At 44.0% G+C, this 18,981-nt stretch overlaps 1 protein-coding gene across 2 annotated transcripts in view; it reads right to left on the bottom strand.

Moving 5' to 3' along the window:
* DDHD1 (DDHD domain containing 1) overlaps nucleotides 1–18,981 on the bottom strand; it is a 61,444-nt gene that overhangs the window by 10,870 nt on the left and 31,593 nt on the right. For both annotated transcript variants that reach the window (XM_086892293.1, XM_023927262.2), the window contains 3 exons: nucleotides 12,022–12,128; nucleotides 11,597–11,703; nucleotides 1,227–1,492 (listed from right to left, as the gene is read on the bottom strand). In XM_086892293.1, coding sequence (XP_086748419.1) covers nucleotides 1,227–1,492; nucleotides 11,597–11,703; nucleotides 12,022–12,128 — 480 coding nt within the window. The remainder of the gene's footprint in view (nucleotides 1–1,226; nucleotides 1,493–11,596; nucleotides 11,704–12,021; nucleotides 12,129–18,981) is intronic.

Here is an 18,981-nt window from a genome sequence, read left to right as displayed (position 1 = left end):
TCCTGCAGCAGCTCAGCTGATTAAGAATCAATGTCTGTCAAATCCTGTTTCTCTGGCCACAGAAGAGATCAATCAAGACATGACAATTCCCCTGTTCACCACCCCAAGCATCTGCCCACCCTCCTTCATCAGGAGCAGCTGACTCACCTCCCGTTTCCTTGGTGATTTTGCAGCCAAATCACCTGCTTTATTTTGGTTTTAAACCTCCCAAAACAACAACAAAGCCACAGGAAATGGTCTGGGCATTATGGAGTTCTGTATGGAGGGGCAATTTCTGGAGGATGGTGTCTCACCCTTTCAACTACCATGAGAAAAAGGTCGTTCAGCTGCTTTTCTACTTGGCCTGAATTAAAAAAGCAGCTACAAGGTAAAGCACACATATGGATGGGTCAGACTGTTCCCAGTCCCAGTAAATTCCGGAGGTTACAGGATGTCAGCAGTCTATTTTCCATCATTTCACACGGAATTGCTCACTGAAGGGAGAGCCACTTTTTCTGGGCAGAAGTGCCAGTGTCAAATGATACCTGGGATTTCTGTGGAAGCACTTCAGAGGATGCCTAAGGAGCTGGAGCAGGGGTGTGAAAATGGCCATTTCTCCCTGATTATACGCTTGTGACAAGCCTGAAGGGTCATCTTATCACTGCAACACTTCATTAGGTTTCTAAACTTCCCTTTTCTCAGAAATGCTGCACTTACTCCAGCCCTGCAGCTGACAGAGACATCCTGCACCCACCCCTAGTGAGACACATCCTGATTCCACCACAGCAGGGCTGCTGCTGCATCAAAGCTTCCCAAAAACCACCAATACTCAGACTGGTTTCAGGAAGGAACCAGAAACCTGTGATTCGTGATTTGTCACGTCCCACTTGAACGACTGAAGTCGCTAATTTTAGATTCTCTAATGGGTGTCTCACAGCACCACAATATCCCCAACCCTCCAAGGCCAGGCTGGATGAGACTTGGGAGCAACCTGGGATGGTGGAAGGTGTCCCTGTCCATGGCAGGGGGCTGGAACTGGATGATCCTGAAGGTCCCTTCCAACACAAACTGTTCCATGAGTCTGTGTGGATCCAGAGCTCCCATTCTGTGTTTAGCTTTACCACCCAGCCCCAGCAGAAGAACACCAGCCACCAAAGATAAGAGCCCTGGTGGGTTGTGGAAACAGCCAGAGGGTGTTTTCCAGGGATGTGGTTCTGTCCTTTGATCCCTGGGAGTGGGAGCATTACCGTTGTTTGGTTATGTAAAGTTCCTCCAGCAAACGCTGCTCCTCGTAGCTCATCCAACGCTCTTCCAGCTCCTCCTCCTCCTCCTTCTGCAGCAGCTGCTCATAGAGCCTGACTGGGTTCCAGCCTGTCATGATGTCGTAGGTGATGACACAGCCCAGAGAGTGGGACACAATGGACACCTTCCCTCCCTTCTCCTCAAACTCCGGGTTCCGGGAGCAGAAGAGGGAGTAGAGGCGGTTCAGCTCCTGCTGCAGCCCCTTCACCAGCTGTGCCAAAGGGTGAGGAGAGAGGGTTTAGTATCAACATCTGGTGCTCCAGTTGGTGTTCAGGGATGTTCCCACCCCACACTGACCCGCTTCTGATAAATCAGGCTGGGAAGATGAGCTCCATCCCATGTCCTGGCTGGTGGTCCCTGACTGCAGAGGTTCATCCCTCCTCTCCAGAGCCACCACACAGGACATGTGGTGCCCCTAAAACAGCTGCACTGCACAGCCCAAGGCATCAAACTGAAACAAACACTTCAATACATGGCAGCTGTGCTTGAAGGACTCACCTGGGAGCTGAGCAACACCTGGCACAACAGTGATTGTTGGCACAGTGGTATTTCCCTTCTTCCTGCATTCTCTTCCATTTTCTGCAGCACTGCATTGAGCATTCCTCTTGTATCAAGAGGTTCAGCTCCTCTGTTAATTTAAGGAGGATGGAAGGAGCCTGAGCCACACATGAATCTATTCATGTGCATCAGCTCATCTCTGCCATAACCTTGGCATCACCCTACCAACAGCTCATACCCCTTCTCCCTCTGTCACTGTGAGCAACAGGGGGCTGGGAAGAGAGAAATCCACTGAAATGGATGTGCTGCAGTGAGAGCCTGGATGGCTTCTGGGAAAACATCCTCAGATTGCTTTTTGGGTCTCAGTAAAGCAGGCTTGAACTCATCATGCCTTTCATTCTCCTCCCCACTGCCCAGCTGAAAGGAGAGGCAGCTTCCTGTCCTCCTTCCCTTCCTGAACCTGCTGGAAATTATTCCCAAGGAATCAGAATGATGTGATGCTGCTAAAAAAAAATAAAAAGCCTCATCTCAGGTAAGAGGATGGTATGGGAGGAAAGAAAGGCAAAAGAGAAAAACAGAGCTAGAATTTGGACATTTGATATAAAGAATGCTTAAAAAAACCAGTTTTCTGCTTCCAGGTTTCCAGGAGGGATTTTTTGGGGAAAAGCAGGAGTGCAACATGGCTCTTAAAGATCACAGACTAATCCTATAGTACTACAGCAATAAATACATAAATGCTGGTCCTGTGTTCATGCAGTCTCTGAGAAGCTTATCTGCTGCAAACCCTACGCTGTAGGATAACAAGGTACATCTTCCCAGAAAGTATTTTAGAGAGAAACACTGGAAACCATGAGATTTGGGAACTGGCCAACGCAAAAAAAACCCACAACAAACAACCAAAAAAACCCCAACCAAACAGCAACAAAAAAAAGCAGCTTTGCCTGTGAAACTCAGCATGGAAGCTGAGCAATGTTTCCAGGCTGTGGCAGGGAGGAGGACAAACAACAAGAGTGCAAATCATTCCCTTGTTAGCAAGGGGAAATTAAAGCTATGGAACATATAATTTCAACATGATTTTTCAAGAGCCTGAGTCATTACTGAATATAAATATGAATGGCACCAGAAGTGCCAGTGTTTGATACACATTTTACTGAGTGAGAATCCACACAACAAACCCTCTGCCTGAAGCACTGTGAAATGATTAACACAGCCTTGCAGCAGCTCGGAGAAAGGAGTAGCAGAGCACCCATTTTCAATTATTTTTGACTGTGATGCTGCCTCTTCTTCCATTTGGGTCTACACAGACTGTGGGCACAAAGTTTCACACACGAACAAACAGGCAGAGGTTTCAGCAAGAGCTGGAGCTGAAAATGTCAATCAGGATGAGCTGTGGCTGGCTGGTATTTTCTCCATTTAAAAGGTTTTGATTAAAACCCAGAACAAAATAGCAAGAATCAGTTGAAATCAAAGTGTTTGGGGATTCCTGCCAGGATTCTTTAAATAATCTTCTGGCATCACGGCACTTCCATTATAAAGATCTGATCTTGCAATCTGAGGGCATAAAACAGAATATTCTTGGAAAATCCTGGTTGGACACCGAACCCAGCCTTGTTTTTAATCATCCTCCTCCTTTAAAAACTTGCTGTGACTGGGAAGTGAAGCACAAACATGGCCATAACTAAGAAACGATTCATGGATCTCCAAACAAGTTCACATTTGCAATTTTGCAGACCATAGTCCAAGCACTGAACTCAACCAAATCATCTGATGGAGATCATTCCTAAACCCCAAATCCCTAAGGTAATTGTGGAGAGGAAGGTCTGCTGTGGGAAAGGCTCCAGATTTCCAGGCACTGTGAATGGTCTGGTTTGCAGCTCTGCCAAACCTGCAGTGAGCACTTATGCATGTTGGTGTCCTGCCAGCAGTCCTGAGCCAGTCCTAAGATTAGAAACTGAACCTTTGTGGTGCAGAGTAAGAGCAAAAAGAAAAAAAAAAAAAAAAAGAAGCAGAAAAAACAAAAAGAACAGAAAAGAAAACGAATATTCATTTAAAGTCCCAGCTTAAAAACTGTTTGGTTAAGCAATATATGAAGTTAAGGTAATAGTTATTAGGGGATGGAACTAGATGATGTCTAAGGTCCTGTTCAATCCAAGCCATTCTATCATTTAATCCTGATTTGCTTTCTTAGTCTTAAAAAAACATAAAATATTCCAACTTGTGAAAGAAAAGTTTGGTTTCAACAGAGTTTTAGTCCAGTAAATGCCACATGAACTGCTTTCAAATCTTCTGTAGTTACAGCTTGATATGTCCTAAAAATCCATGTAAAAATATCTTCTGAAGACACTAAGTGGCTTTATATTGCCTAAAATCAGTGAATATTTTCATTGGATTTAAACATGAAAAATATGACTGCCTATCCACTTTTTTCTCCTAAATGCCATCACTATAATAAAATTTTTAAGAGCTGCTTTTTTTTTTTTTATGCACAGCTTGTCCTTCTACTCCTTTGAAAGGGTCTTAATTAAAGGCTCACTAATAGATTAAAAAAACCCCAAAAACCAAACAACAAAATAACAACTCTCTCCTCAGCCTCCCAAAGCCAGTGGGGAGTGGCTGCTCCATGTCTGCACCTCATGGTTGGGTTACAGGTGCCTCATCCTGAGCTTGCTGACACCTCCATCCATGGAATTCCTGCTGAAATCAGCCCCTTCCCCACTGGTTTTCCTGGTGCTCCTGCCTGCTCTTTTATTTTTTTTAATTCTTTTTTGTTTCTTTTTTCTTTTTCTTGATTCTGCTGCACTTCTTCTATACTTTTCTTCACTCCTGGATTTCTCAGTCCCCTCTGGGCTGGGCTCCTTTGGGATCCTCTCTCTGTTTATCTCAGTTCTCTGGGTCAGGACAGAAACTCCGAAGCTCGTCAGGATCTTGTTTCTCGTGTTTATCAGGATGTCAGCACAGAACTTGGCAGGTCTCTCCAGACTCTCTGCACAGATTTAATTCACTGCAGCCTGGCACACTTTGGGTTCTGATGGCACAAAATGGCCCCAAACTGTGCAGTCTTTTTATATTTATGTTTATTTTTACCCAATTAACAACAGACACGTGGATTATTTTTCTTAATGACCCAATGACCCATCACCTGTGTGCTGCACTGTGACATTTTCTATCCAATTACCCAAAACCCTCCAGAAAAAGAAAATGAAGAAGAAAGAAGGAAAAGAAACAACACCCTAAATCTTCCATCTTGTCTTCTGCTCTCTAAACTAGTTTAAACTCTAAAATTTAACTTTTTCACCCAGTGACTTAAGAAACTCTCTAATTCACACACTCACACTTTCAGCTTTTCTATCTAATTTTAACAGTTGTTTTCATGTATCACCATGAAAACACACCCATAAATTTCATGTTGTATGAAATTCAGTGTTCTCCTGGGTCTCAGAGCCAAGGGCACACACTCTGTGTTTTAGATTACAACACCTGCTGGTCCATGGGATCTGTTACATGCTTGGGAAGCACCTGCTGGTTCTGCCTGAAAACAGGAGAGCAGGAATCACCCAAAAAAATCCCAGGAATGGTGGGAAGAGCGGAATGCAGCATGACCAGACTCCTCTCTCTCTCTTTCCAACTCCCCTCTTCCACTCTCCCTCCTGGTTCTCAGCTCATTTTGGGGACAGTGGGAGCTGTTTCTCCATCCCAGGTTTATATAGGGATTTTTATAGGGCTTTCCCTACAAAAAGCCTGGAGATTCCTCGAGTTTCTGCCCAACCCATTTTACCACCTCCTAAGCCTTCTCCCACAGACTAAACAAGCTCAAATACCTCCCAAAAGAATAAAAGAGGCAGCAGTCGACTGAATTGATGTTTTTCCCTGTCAGCTGCTCTGCTCCATCACCCCCAGCTCATCCAGAGGGATCAGGGGGAATGCAGCACCTTCACCTCTCTGTTTCTGAGCAGATCAAACACTCCAACAAAGGAAACAATTCCTATTTCTTCTGGAAAGAACTGAATCAAATCTCAGCTGGCCCTCCTACCTCAGCGCTCATTTAGCATCAGCCTGAGGACACTGAAATATTTCAAAGAAAGGGCCTGGAGTGACAGGAAAAGGGGGGAATGGCTTCTCACTGATAGAGGGGAATATAGATGGGATATTGGGAAGGAATTCCTGTCTGGGAGGGCACAGGGTGCCCAGAGAAGCTGTGGCTGCCCCTGCATCCCTGGAAGTGCCCAAGGCCAGGCTGGACAGAGCTTGGAGCAGCCTGGGATAGTGGAAGGTGTCCCTGGGCATGGCAAGGGTTTGGAATGAGATGATCTCTTCCTTTAAGATCCCTTCCAACACAAACCATTCTGAGATTATCTCTCTTTATCAGCTGAAGTTTTGCCAAGAAATCCTCCTTGCAGGAAACCCAAGCCCGCAGGATCAAGTTGCTCCGAAGGCAGCAGCTCATATTCAGACTAACTGAGGTTAAAAGCTCTCTGCCCTCCAGAAACCAAATTAAAGGCAGAGTAAGGAATGGTCTTTCTGCACATTCATGGCATGAGGGCAATTCCAGGGGGAAGCCAAAAATCAGAGTGCTGATCAAGGAGCAGGAGGCTGGACTGGATGAGGCCAAAAATTCCCTTTGCTTTCCCAGTTATGTGCCTGCCTGGCACATGGCTTCCAAGAAATCAAAAAATAACAGCTTATCCCATCCATTCAGGAATCCTGGGGGCACAGGCCTGGGTTTTGTAAGGATAAATGGGGAGTCTGAGTCAGGTGACACATCCCTGTCACCTCAGGCTGAAGAACACTGATAAAAAGGGCAGCAGAATCGTGTCTTTTATCACCTCCTGGGTGCTGGGCGAGCCTGAACTGCTGGATCATGATGGGAACAAGAAATTGTGGAAAGAGAGAGACATCCAGAGGTGCTGCCCTTTTGTGCAGAGCATTAACAGCATCCTCTGCAGGGCTGGAAAAATCCAAACCTCTGAATTCCAGCACCAGCATCCCAAGCAGCTGTTCACCCTCCTCTGAGGAAAAGCAGCCTTGAAGATTATCAGCATAAATAAGCATGGATAGCATGTTCTGGCAAAGCAGAAGGAAATTGGGATGTGTGTGTGGATGGTGTAGATCCCTGGATCCCTACCAAGGAATCCAGAACTCCAACCCCTGGTCCATTTTCTGGGCAGATTGCTGGGGCTGAAGAGGATTTTCAGTGCACACCAAAATTATCAGTGTAGAAAAATGACATTTTCCTCTCAATATCCAAGAAATGAGGTTTTTTTCCAGAAAACAAGGAGCAGAAAACCCCTGCTGGCACCTGAGCAGAAACACAGAGTTTGAGTGCTGCTCCTTTCTCTGTGCTGTCTCCACAGGATCCTCACCCACTGGACATTCTTCCCACAGTTTGAAGCCCATGAAAAAAACAAAACAAGAGACAGGTGGTGATGGAAAGGGAGTGCAGCACACCTGACCTCTGCACCCTCTCCAGCCTGAGGAGCAGGGCAGTTTCTGCAGGCTTTGTGGGGAAGGAAGGTGATGGAGATCTGAAGAACAGCGAGTTCTGCTCTCTCCAAATGTCAAGAGAACTTCAGGAGAAAGTGCAAACTGTTTGAAATTCAGCCAGCAGAAAACAGGGAGTGTGAGCCAGCTGGAGGGGGAAGAGGGTCCTTGAAAGCCAAGGGAGGAGCTGCAGCTCAAGGGAGGATTGGGAAGGGTTGGGAAAGCGAGGATGAGGAGTTGTAGCTCCACGTGGCCCAGGAGAAGGTGCCAGCAGAGCTGGTGAGGCTGCTGACCCCCAAGGAGACAACAGTTGTCACATTCCCTGATGGAATCACTGATGGGTGCCAGAGGAGTGTCACAACAACAGATGAGAGGCCAGAACGAGCCGTGCCTGTGGGAACAGACGGGAAGGGCTCCGTGTCTTAGGGATGAGACAGAAAAAGGATCTGTGGAATGCCTGAGTCTCTCTCCCAGGACCCCTCCTGCTGATGAAAAGCTGAGTCTAACCCATTTCCAACAAGTCACTGTGCTCAAGATGAAGTTTAGGCTCAGGCACAGCCACTAACCAATCACTTTATAAAGCTGAGAATACATTCAAGGACAATCAAATTAATTAAAGCAGCCATGGAAGCGCTGCCAAGCAGCTCCTTCACTATTAGGTTCAACAGGATATGCAAAACCAGTCCTGAAATAGTCTCAGCTTAAAATATCCTGCTTCCCATCTTGTTTTCAAACACACCTGAACCAGCTGCCTTTTATTGCTGAAAGGAGTGCACAAGAGAATGGTGTTTCCATTGCAAAACAACCCAAGAGGGATGACAGCTCTGGCAAAAGCTGATAATTGTCCCAGATTTCAAGAGCCATTAATTCTCCTTTTAAATATCTGTATAAGGGCAAACCATGGAGCCACTCCAAGGTCAGGGCTCTGAGCAACCTGTTCTAGTGGAAGATGTCCCTGCCCATGGCAGGGACTGGAATGAGATTATTCTTCATGTCCCTTCCAACATAAATTATTCCATGATTCTGAAGTGGGCAGTGAAGCTTCTCCATTTTTATAGTGCAATATTTGCACAAAATCCTTAGAAATCTTGGGATGACGGAGGTAAATTATATTTATTTATTATTTATTTTTATTTGTAAAAATATATTATTCTTATTTATATTTTTATTTATTTATTATTATTATTTATTTATTATCCTGCACTAAAGGCATTTTCTACCAAGACATATATCAATAATTTACAGAATTACAATTAGCCTGCAAGTAAGTACAGGAAAGATCAGAAAATAGAAAAATAAGGTTCTTAAACAGTATAACGAAGGTGACAACTCTGAATTTACTATGCAACAATTAGTCTTTCTTATCTGCAACCATTTATTATTAAAGAAATATGAAGCTACAGTGACACAGATGTGAAACAAAGTCACCCACTGAGGACACTAAAACCCAAGATTACGTTACCACAGACGGACCAGTAAGGTCAGGGGCAGAATGTGAAATGACTGCTCATTAAGAAATAGGCCTGTGTGCATCACAATATCAATTTATTGCTTTTTCTTATCTCTGGGTAATGTTTACAGAGGGATTTGGTCCAGAGGAGGATACAGCAGAATTCTCTCCCACAGAAACACCCCGGCTGAATCTGAATCTGAGAGCAGACTGGGATGTTCACGGGGCTGTGCTGAATTAGTAATGCCTGCCTGCTATCACATCACACACCAGAAGCTCCTTTTGGATATTCTCCTGCCACACTGGAGAAGAAACAATGCCTGAAATCAGAGAGGGGCTCACCCACCACGCTCTGGGAGGGCTCCAGTGAGCGCCCCTGGGACAGCTCTGTGCTCTCCTGTGACACTGACAGGACAAGGTCCTGGAAGGAGAGAGGAGCTGCCACGTGCAAACCCCTTAATGAGCTGCTTGAAGAGTGGTCAGGAGCTTGAAAGAAGAAGTTGTGATACTTCTGTGTGGGGAAAAAAACCTTGAAAAGGGGATGAAAATTCCTACCCAAGCATTGTGGCCTGGGTGCTTGCAGCCCAAAATGCCAACCCGGGCACTGTGGGGAGCAGGGGGAGGGGGAGGATTCTCTTGGCCACAGGAGAGCACAGCTGGAATGCTCTGCCAACTCTGGGGCCCCCAAAGGCAGAAAAAGTTGCTGGGGGGAGTCCAGAGGAGGCCACAGAGCTGCTCCAAGGGCTGGAGCCAGGCTGGGAGAGCTGGGAATGTTCACCTGGAGAAGGGAAAGCTCCAGAGAGAGCTCAGAGCCCCTTGCAGGGCCTGAAGGGGCTCCAGGAGAGCTGGAGAGGGACTGGGGACAAGGGATGGAGGGACAGGACCCAGGGAATGGCTCCCAGTGCCAGAAGGCAGGGATGGATGGGAGAATGGGAAGGAATTTTTCCCTGTGAGGGTGGTGAGCCCCTGGCACAGGGTGCCCAGAGCAGCTGTGGCTGCCCCTGGATCCCTGGCAGTGCCCAAGGCCAGGCTGGACAGAGCTTGGAGCAGCCTGGGATGGTGGAAGGTGTCCCTGCCATGGCAGGGGTGGAATGGGATGGTTTTTCAGATCCCTTCCAACCCAAACCAGGCTGGGATTCTGTGGCTGCTGAGAGACATCAGCTGAGCAGCAGCTTCACCCTTCTCTAGGCTGAGCTCACCACATTCCTCAATTTATTTCCCAGGGACAAAGGAAAGTTTATTAAGCTCCTTTTGAGATCCTTTGAGGATTTCTGGGTGGAAAGCACTGGAAGAGCCTGGAGTACACAAAGAATTGTGTTGGGATGATAAAGCAGTGAGCAGGGACATTAATTCTGAGCAATGTGTGAATCCTCAAAGACAGGGCTCATTTCTAATCTGGAAGGAGCAAAGTGGCACAAGAAAAACACACTGAAGATGGGAAATCCATCCTGAGGAATGCTCCACTTGACACTGTTGTGCTAAACTCTGCACAGCTAGGTCACAGAAAAGAAAATGGGATAAGGAAGACTAACTTGTGTGTATTGTTGCAGTCCTTTCAAGGAAATCAATTTGATGAAAAGAAACAACTCAGTATTTTGTAATCAGATCTAAGCAGGCTCCTTTCTATGTCAGTTCTCACACCCAGGGATGGTGATAAACCTGTAAAACTGCAGTTCTGCTGAGCAATGAATTAAATTTTCATGCACTGCTGGCCAGCACACCTGAACTTTACTCACTAATCCATTTCCCATAAGATGTTCACAGGCATGCCAAGCCTCTAATGCAGTTAAAAAATATCTGCTTCCAAGCTGCCAGAGAAATTTCCATTGATTGCCACAAAAGTTCATGTTGGCTTCAGGTACACAACAGACAGGGAAACCTGAGAGACAGAGCCCTGATCAATGAATTCTGCATTCCTATGCAGGAAGAGAGGTACATATTCCAGTTTGAAAACTGTGTTGCCAGTCTAAAGGACTTCAGCACACCTGATTTCACTGAAAGGTAGCATCAAATATCCAGGTAAGACTTCAAAGTCTCACCTTGCCCCAGTCTAACCGTGCTCAGGGTACCAGGGCTGCAAAAGGATTAACACTACTGCATGAACGGCACAGCCAACACAGAAAAAAGCTCCAGTTCCTACAGAAATTAATCCTAAAACAGCCCCACAGGGCTTTTCCACTAAGTGTGATGCACAAGGGATGCCACTGGCATGAAGCACTGCCCATGTTTTAATGGGCTTCATTTATTCAGGTTATTATAATTTATTCAAGGCTTATCATTTTTTAAAGGCCACTATAATTGATGATTGTATTCCTGGCTTTTCTCCTCTGATTAATGGGGTCACTCAACAGCTACACAGATGGGCCAAGGTGGGATGGGAGCATCCAGGATATGAACAGTCCCCTATTAAACCGAGTAACTGGGGATCCTTTTGGTTTGTGCACACAAATGCATTCAGACTGGCTTTGGTTGCTCGTGCTGCCATCCCATCTGTCTTCAGAAATAGCAAAAATGAAGTGACAAATATCCATGGGTTTTGTCAGGGGTACAAAGAACTTCACCTCTCTGGTCTCCCATGGCTCTAAATATCCAGCAATTAAGGAGAACAACATTAAACTCCTTCCCATTTCTCAGCTGTTCATACAGAGCCATTTTAGACATTTCTGCTCTAAATAAATGACATGGATTGTACTTTTTGCTGTCTTTCTTCTCCTCTCATTCTTGAAACTCTGATTACTGTGAGTGATCATGACACACCTACACTGTTAACACTCTTTACAAAGGTTTTCCTTAGAAGGGAGCTTTCCTGACATTCCCAAATCCACATTTTTTTGGCTTCTATGCCCAGCTCTAGTGAAATTTACCTAAAACCACGTTTTCCACACTCACCTCATCCCTGTAAAGAGGACTGGTGTAGTACATGATGTCCATGGCGCTGCTGTTGAGCATATCCCGTAAACCCCGCACTTTATCCGGAGTTATGGAGTCCACAGTGTCTGGGGAAAGAAGAGAGACTTAAATTACATCCAGGAGGATGATAAAATAGAATCATGGAATGTTTGGGTTGGAAAGGACCTTAAAGCTCATCCAGTTCCATCCCCTGCCATGGCAGGGACGCCTTCCCCTGTCTCAGGGTGCTCCAAGCCCCATCCAGCCTGGCCTTGGGCACTTCCAGGGATGGAAATGTTCAAAGCTGCACCAACAAAACCAAACAAAAACCCAAGCAGGGCACAAGCAGAGAACTGAGATGAATTCACAGGGGAGAATTTTGCAGCCTGCAGCTGCTGGAACAGCAGAAGAGCCGAGTCCTGTACCTCCATCGAGGGTCAGCTTTGATCTCCACTCCACTGGAAGGAATTCCACGTGTGTTGCAAGATTGGAAAAATACTTTTCTTCCACTTTTCTTGCAGTATCTCGCATCCTACAAAGAAAGAAATTCATGTTTTTCTATAAAGACTACTCTTGGCACAACACATTTCCTGAATTACTGCTTTTCCATCCCTACTAAAACATGTAATTCCCTCAATTTCAAGCTTTTGTTATGAAATACTTAAACTCTCATATAATAAAAAAATGCTGTGCATGCTTCATTGCATGCTCAAAAGGGTCTGAATGTATCACAGTATGGGCTTAAAATAATCCACCTAAATTCAATCCAAAGGTATTTGTAAATTCTGGTGCATTTGGGGCTGAATGTGAAAAGTAAGGATTAGAAAATTAGAAAAGAATTAGAAAATCAGAAAATAGAATATGAAGAATTTCACCTCTGCTTTTGAAATCTAGAATCCACTGAAATCAACCATTTGATTTTCAAGTTCAGTGCTTTTAAACACAAAGAAAACTCTTAAAAATATGGCTTGAAAGAGAAGAATTTTATTTTAATTTTACATACTGAAGTGGAAGGCTTGAGAGCTCCAAGGGTGAGAACCAGGATCACTTATGAGTGTTTTAATTTGCAGGAGCAGATGGAGAGGCTTTTAAAAGCCTTTACATTTTTACAGCATATCTGAACATGAACATTGCAACTCTCTCAAGGGATGAGAAAAACTTAAAATACCTCAACCCCAAAGTATCTCTGACCCTCTCTCTGTTGTTTGGGGGAAAATGGGAATAATGGTAAGTTATGTTCTTTTAAAAACATGATTTTGTGTTGTGTGAAAAACCCATCATTGAAAAGGGAAAACTAGCATGAGATCAGACAAAATATTAAATATCCAGGCATTCTATCAATGTCACTCAGCATCCAAAGTGAGGAAGTTTTTTATTTTCCTTTCTTTCCTTTACCTGAATCCTGGCCCCAACAATATTCCTATTTTTGAAGATGAGCACAACAAACCAAATCCAGCTCCAGTGTTGGGTTTCCAGCACTTGGTTCCCAGTTCCAAACATCGAGTTTTTTATTTATTTCAGTGTTTCAATGTGCTTTTCCCCCCTATTTTTCAAAGCAACCCCCTTGTAAGTTAATTCTACAACCAAAGGCACAACGACTTTAATCTTGCACCTTCACAAATGTTTTTTAATGAGTTTAATCCCTAAGCTGAGGCACTTTCCTTGGATGTATTAATGCTCCTCTGTTTCTCCAGGAGAAATGAGACAGTTCAGGATAAATCACTACCCACACCTGGGACAGGGATTGCTTCAGCTGCTCCATGTGCTGGGAATTCCTGCACTATCCAAAAATCCTGTATGGATAACTCTGCCAAAACCCTGTCTTGAAAAGGAGGAGGATGGGGTAGGAAAGGGTATGATAGTCAATGGTTTAAAAAAAAAAAAACAAACAAAAAATATTTATCTACAATTATCTCTTATTCTTTTTTTTTTCCCCCCCAGGAAAAGTTCATTATGCTACTGAAAAAGCAGATTAATCATGTACCACATTTTTGAGAGAGGCAGTGGAAACACTTTTCCATCATTGACACTTATTTTCTGATGAAAGAAAAGGAAAAAAAATAAGGAATGGGGAGAAAAAAGGGAGAAGGGAAATGAAATGGGGAAAGGGGGAAAGAAAAGCTGAGGAAAGGGGGGGAAAGGAAGGAAAGAATAAAAGAGGGAAGGGGAAAAATGGGAGAAAAGGGGGAACAGGAAAAAGGGGAGAAAAGGGAAAAAAGGGTGAGAAAAGGGGAAAGAAAAAACGGGGGAAGAAAAAAGGGGGTGAAGGGAAAAAAGGAGAAAGTGAAAAAAATAAGGGGAAAGAAAAAAGGGAGGAAGAAAAAAGGGAAAGGGAAAAATGGGGGAAGGGAAAAAAAGCAGGGAAAGGAAAAATTGGGGGAAAATGGAGAAAAAGGGGAAGGGAAAAAAAGCAGGGAAAGGAAAAATGAGGGAAAAGGGAAAAAGGGGAAGTGGAAAAAAAGCAGGGAAAGGAAAAAAGGGGATGGGAAAAAATGCAGGGGAAGGAATAAATGAGGGAAAAGGAGAAAAAAATGAGGAAGGGGAAGTAGCATCCTGTACATTCTTTTTTCCCAAGCAGTTACTGCAGGCCTGTGCAAACAGCCAAGAAATGCAACTCCTCAGCATCTCTATTTTTAAAGCCTGGTGTGATTGCACTCCTAATCTCCTGGATTCTTGTCCAACAAGATGGCAAAAGGTTTAAATAAAGCAGAATATCCTTCCCATGATAAGGGGAAAAAAAAAAAATATCAGCAGGAGGATCTGATTAAATCAGTGTTGATTTAAGGCCTGAGCTGAACCATCCTGGCCAAGCACAAAACCCTCCCTGCCATCCCCACACACACACAAGGACATGTGAGAGCCCAACTACAGCATGGAATTTCTAGATTATATAGAAGATAAAATGCCAGTGAATATATGAACATTCCTGGAGTTCCTGAGTGAGAAAAATAAAGGAGATCTTTGAAAATGCCCACAACTCCTTGGTATTGCCAAGTCAGCTTCGCTTTCTCTGCATGAAGGAGGTGGTGTTGGTTGGGATAAAGTTAATTTCCTTCCTGGTACAGCAAGATTTGGATTTAGGATGAGAATAATGTTGATATTTTGGTTGTGTTTACCCTAAATCAGGGATTTTTCAGTGTCTCAAGCTCTGCCAACAAGGAGGTGCACAAGAATATGACCAGGAAAATAATAATAATAATAATAATAATAATAATAATAATAATAATAATAATAATAATAATAATAATAACAACAACTATTATTATCATCATTATGTTGTTGTTGTTGAAGTTAATAATTTTAATTATTAACTCTTTAATTATTAAACTCATCTCAACCCATGGGTTTTACCTTTTCCTAATTCTCCTCCCCATCCCACTGCAGCTGGGGTTAAAGCCTGACACCAGCAAAGAGAAATTCAGAAATAGTTAAATTAAGGAGGAAATTAACCAAGCAGCAAATTAAAGCTGCTCAGTTTAAAAACATAGAAATATTTATTTCAATATTAAGTATGAACAAGGCACAGATCATTTACACAGCAACAGCCACCTGAAGTGAAGGAAATGGTAAATAACCTGGTCCTGTTAGAACAGGAAAAAACACATTATTTATACATCAGGAGCAGGTGGAAATACTGTGGAGGAACAGCTATTAGACATCCCTAAATATTTAATTTTTTAAATACAACTACAACAGAGCTTTCTGCTGTTTGAAAGGGTCCAGTTCTTATTAAAGGTGTTCACAAACTGACTCAGAGAGGTTTTTTTTTTAAATAAAAGTCAAAGCAAGAAAGAGGAGTTTGGAGAAAAAAACGTGGCCTTGCAATTCTGCCAAACCTTTTGGGAAAAGCTTCAGCCCTCCCCTCCTAAAAACTAGGCTGGTTTTGGGTCTTTACCCAGAGCTTTGGAAATGCAAAGCCTGATTTCACTCAGATGTGGCTTCACCTCAGGAAAACTGAGGTTGTTCTGCATCCACCACAATAATCCTGAACTTGTAAAATCCCAGAAGGGTTTGATTTGGAAGGGAATTTAAAAATCATCCCATTCCACCCCTTGCCATGGCAGGGACACCTTCCACTGTCCCAGGCTGCTCCAAGCCCTGTCCAACCTGTCCTGGGACACTTCCAGGGATCCAGGGACAGCCACAGCTCCTCTGGGCACCCTGTACCTCACAACCCTCCCAGCCAGGAATTCCCAATTCCCAATCTCCCATCCATCCCTGCCCTCTGGCACTGGGAGCCATTCCCTGTGTCCTGTCCCTCCATCCCTTGTCCCCAGTCCCTCTCCAGCTCTCCTGGAGCCCCTGCAGGTTCTAAAAGCACTTTCAGGTCTCCCTGGAGCCTTTTCTCCTGCTGGAATGATCCTGAACAAACAGAATCACTCAGGTCCATGAGAAAACCAAACTCCAGCTCTGCACATTTCCTCCTTTGGCCTCACAGAACTCCTGGTACAGGTGCACAAAAGCTCTGTTTCAACCCATTTTTGTCACCTGCCAGAGCTGCCCTTACCCTCCATCCACCTCCTGCTCACAGGAATCACTGAAATTCCCAGTGCAGCACATCCCATCCACATCCAGTGGCACTGCACCTCATCCCCCACTGATTCTGATCAGCAGTTTGACAGAAATGCTGAAGAAAATTGGGTGTATTTTCCAGGCAATGCAGCTACAGACACACACACACATCTGCAAAAATCTGCTCTGCTAGAAAGATGGAGTTATTATTTTATTTTTTTTCCCTTCTTCTGGCCCTTACAAATGGATTTCTTTTAAAAATTTTATTAGATGGCAAATCCCTCTACTCACTTGTTAAATTAACACCAACTGAAGACATAAATCCTCATCAAAACAGGCAGAGAATTCACCTGATACAAATGCATGTTGAAATACTGACCCCAGAGCAACAATTACTTGAAGCTATGCATTGAAACAGAAGAAAACTACTCTAATTTATGGTTTTCCTAAGAAAAAAAACCACTCATGCACAGATGCAATGCACACCTTAAAAAGAATTCTGAAATATTGCTGTTTTCCATGCAAGAAGTAACGGCCTGAAAATAGGTACTTTGAGATTCACCATGAATAAAATGTGCCTGGCTGCCTTTCTCTGATTAAAATAATAAATAACAAACCCATATTTTCACAGATATACAGCCTTGCTGAAATTGAGTATATTCCAGAGATTTGTTAACATATTTAGAATTATTAGTGTGGGGTTTTTTTTAATCTCATGTACTGTAAGATCCTACTTTTGTGTAAGGTTTACAAAAACTCCATCAAAAACAGGGCAGTTGCAAACTGAGTTAGCTTCAGCTGCTTCCCAAATTTTGCAGAATGATGCTGATGTTAACAGAGCAAAATGCCTGAAAGCTTGAAGGAACTGTTTTAATTTCAAGTTATCTTTGCACACTCTCTCCAGTCCAGATCCATGAGAGAGAAATAGGGAATGGTCTTTAATTTAAAAGACCTTAAATGTGCCAACTACTTACTGTGAACTCTTGATTTCATAAAACCATTGAATCCCAGAATGGTTTGGGTTGGAAAGAACCTTAAAGCTCATCCAGTTCCACCCCTGCCATGGGCAGGGACACATTCCCAGGTTGCTCCAAACCCTGTCCAACCTGGTCTTGGACATTCCAGGGATGGGGCAGCCACCTGGGCAACCTCTTCTTCATTTCCAGGGCCTCACCATCCTCACAGTGAGGGAATTTCTCACTAATATTTTATCTAAACCTGCTCTCTGACAGCTTAAAGTCATACTCCTTTAGCCCATCACCCTGATTCTAAGAGATGTCCCTAGACAAAAAAACCACCTCAACTCTCACTGTTCCCTGCAAAGCCACGTGGATCCATCCCTGGATTTTGGTCACAGAACTGGTGAATGATGTTCTAAATCATCCCCCAACTGCTCTCACCCCCCTGTGTAGGAATCCAGAAACGGAGAGACATTTCTCTCTTTGTCCTATTCTCCAAAAAGGAATTAATCCTATTTTTCACTGACAGAAAGGCTTCCAAAATATCCCTGGCTAAACCAGGATTTATAAAAAATTAAGTAGAAAGTAGTAGAATGTTTAATATGTCACTGAAGTGAAAGAATACAGATTTTAGAGTGTTTAATACATGGAGTAAAGATAGAGTAAAAAAGGGGTAGTTTTTAGCTCTCCTCCTTCCTTCTTCTCCATAATTCTACAGTTTTTAAGAGCACAAAGAGTGATTGGTTGAAAGTTAGTCACAGTTTTAGATACGTAAGTAGATATAGAAAACTTATTTGTTAATATATAAAAACAATACAGGTGTCTATAGTTAATAGGGTAAAAACAGATATAAAGATGAGATGGCTGCATGGTTCAGGGCCATTTTGTGCCATCAGAACCCAAAGTTTGCCAAGCTGTAGTGACTTGAACTTGTGTAAAAAGTGTGGAGAGACCTGCCAAGTTCTGTGCTGACATCCTGATAAACACGAGAAACAAGATCCTGACGAGCTTTGGAGTTTCTGTCCTGACCCAGAGAACTGAGATAAACAGAGGGAGGATCCCAAAGGAATACTTCTCAGAGAAGCTGAGAAATCCAGGAGTGAAAAGAAGTGCAGAAGAGGTACAGAAGAATCAAAGAACAGATTAAAAAGTTACACCCTGGAGCTCCCTCAAACAGAGGGCAGCGCTCAGTGCCCCTCTGAGGAAACAATACCACTTTATTGAGGAAATTTAGGGCTGGCTTGGGTTGAGTCTGCTAAGCTGAAGTGAGAGCAGCAACCATGAGTAACAAAAGCAGAGATCTGCTGAGAGATGAGGAAATGGGAGGGAGCTGATTCCCAAAGCTGAGCTGCAGAAATGCCAACTCCAGTCTCTCAAAGAATGACTGCAAGACACAAGTCATGTTCTGCCACTGCTGCTCTCAGAAAATAATCGCTGTGAAAATTGTTGTGAAAATTGCTGCTCCACGACACACACACACACACACACTCATCCTGCTTCAGAGGAGGGATGGGAACTCCAGGATGCAAACACTGGGACTCACACTTCATCCTTTGGAAGAACAACAGGATTTTGAGTGATCAGAGGAACTGAAGCTGCTTTGTTGGTCGATCCTGGGACAACCCTGGGAGATCCAGGTGCTCCAGAGTTTCTCCCAGCGCTGCTTTCCAAGGGCAGGGAGGTTTGCCCTGCAGGAGGAGCTGGCACAGAGCACTGCAGGCACTCCCTGTCCCCACTCCACACCACCCAATCCCACCTTCCCCACAAAATCCCACCTTTTTAGACCAGCTGGAGTGATCCAGTTTCCAGTTGTGATGGTGTGGGCAGGGAAAGGGCAGAAACAAGGGATGAGGAGAGGCTGGGAATGGGAACAGCCCTGGGGATACACCCAAATCCTGAACAGGCTGCTACAGC

The sequence above is a fragment of the Cyanistes caeruleus genome, chromosome 6, assembly GCF_971803275.1.
Source record: "Cyanistes caeruleus chromosome 6, bCyaCae1.hap1.1, whole genome shotgun sequence".
Classification (NCBI taxonomy): Eukaryota; Metazoa; Chordata; class Aves; order Passeriformes; family Paridae; genus Cyanistes; species Cyanistes caeruleus.
The sequence above is the reverse complement of the archived record's forward strand: the minus strand, read 5'-3'. Positions and strand labels throughout refer to the sequence as shown.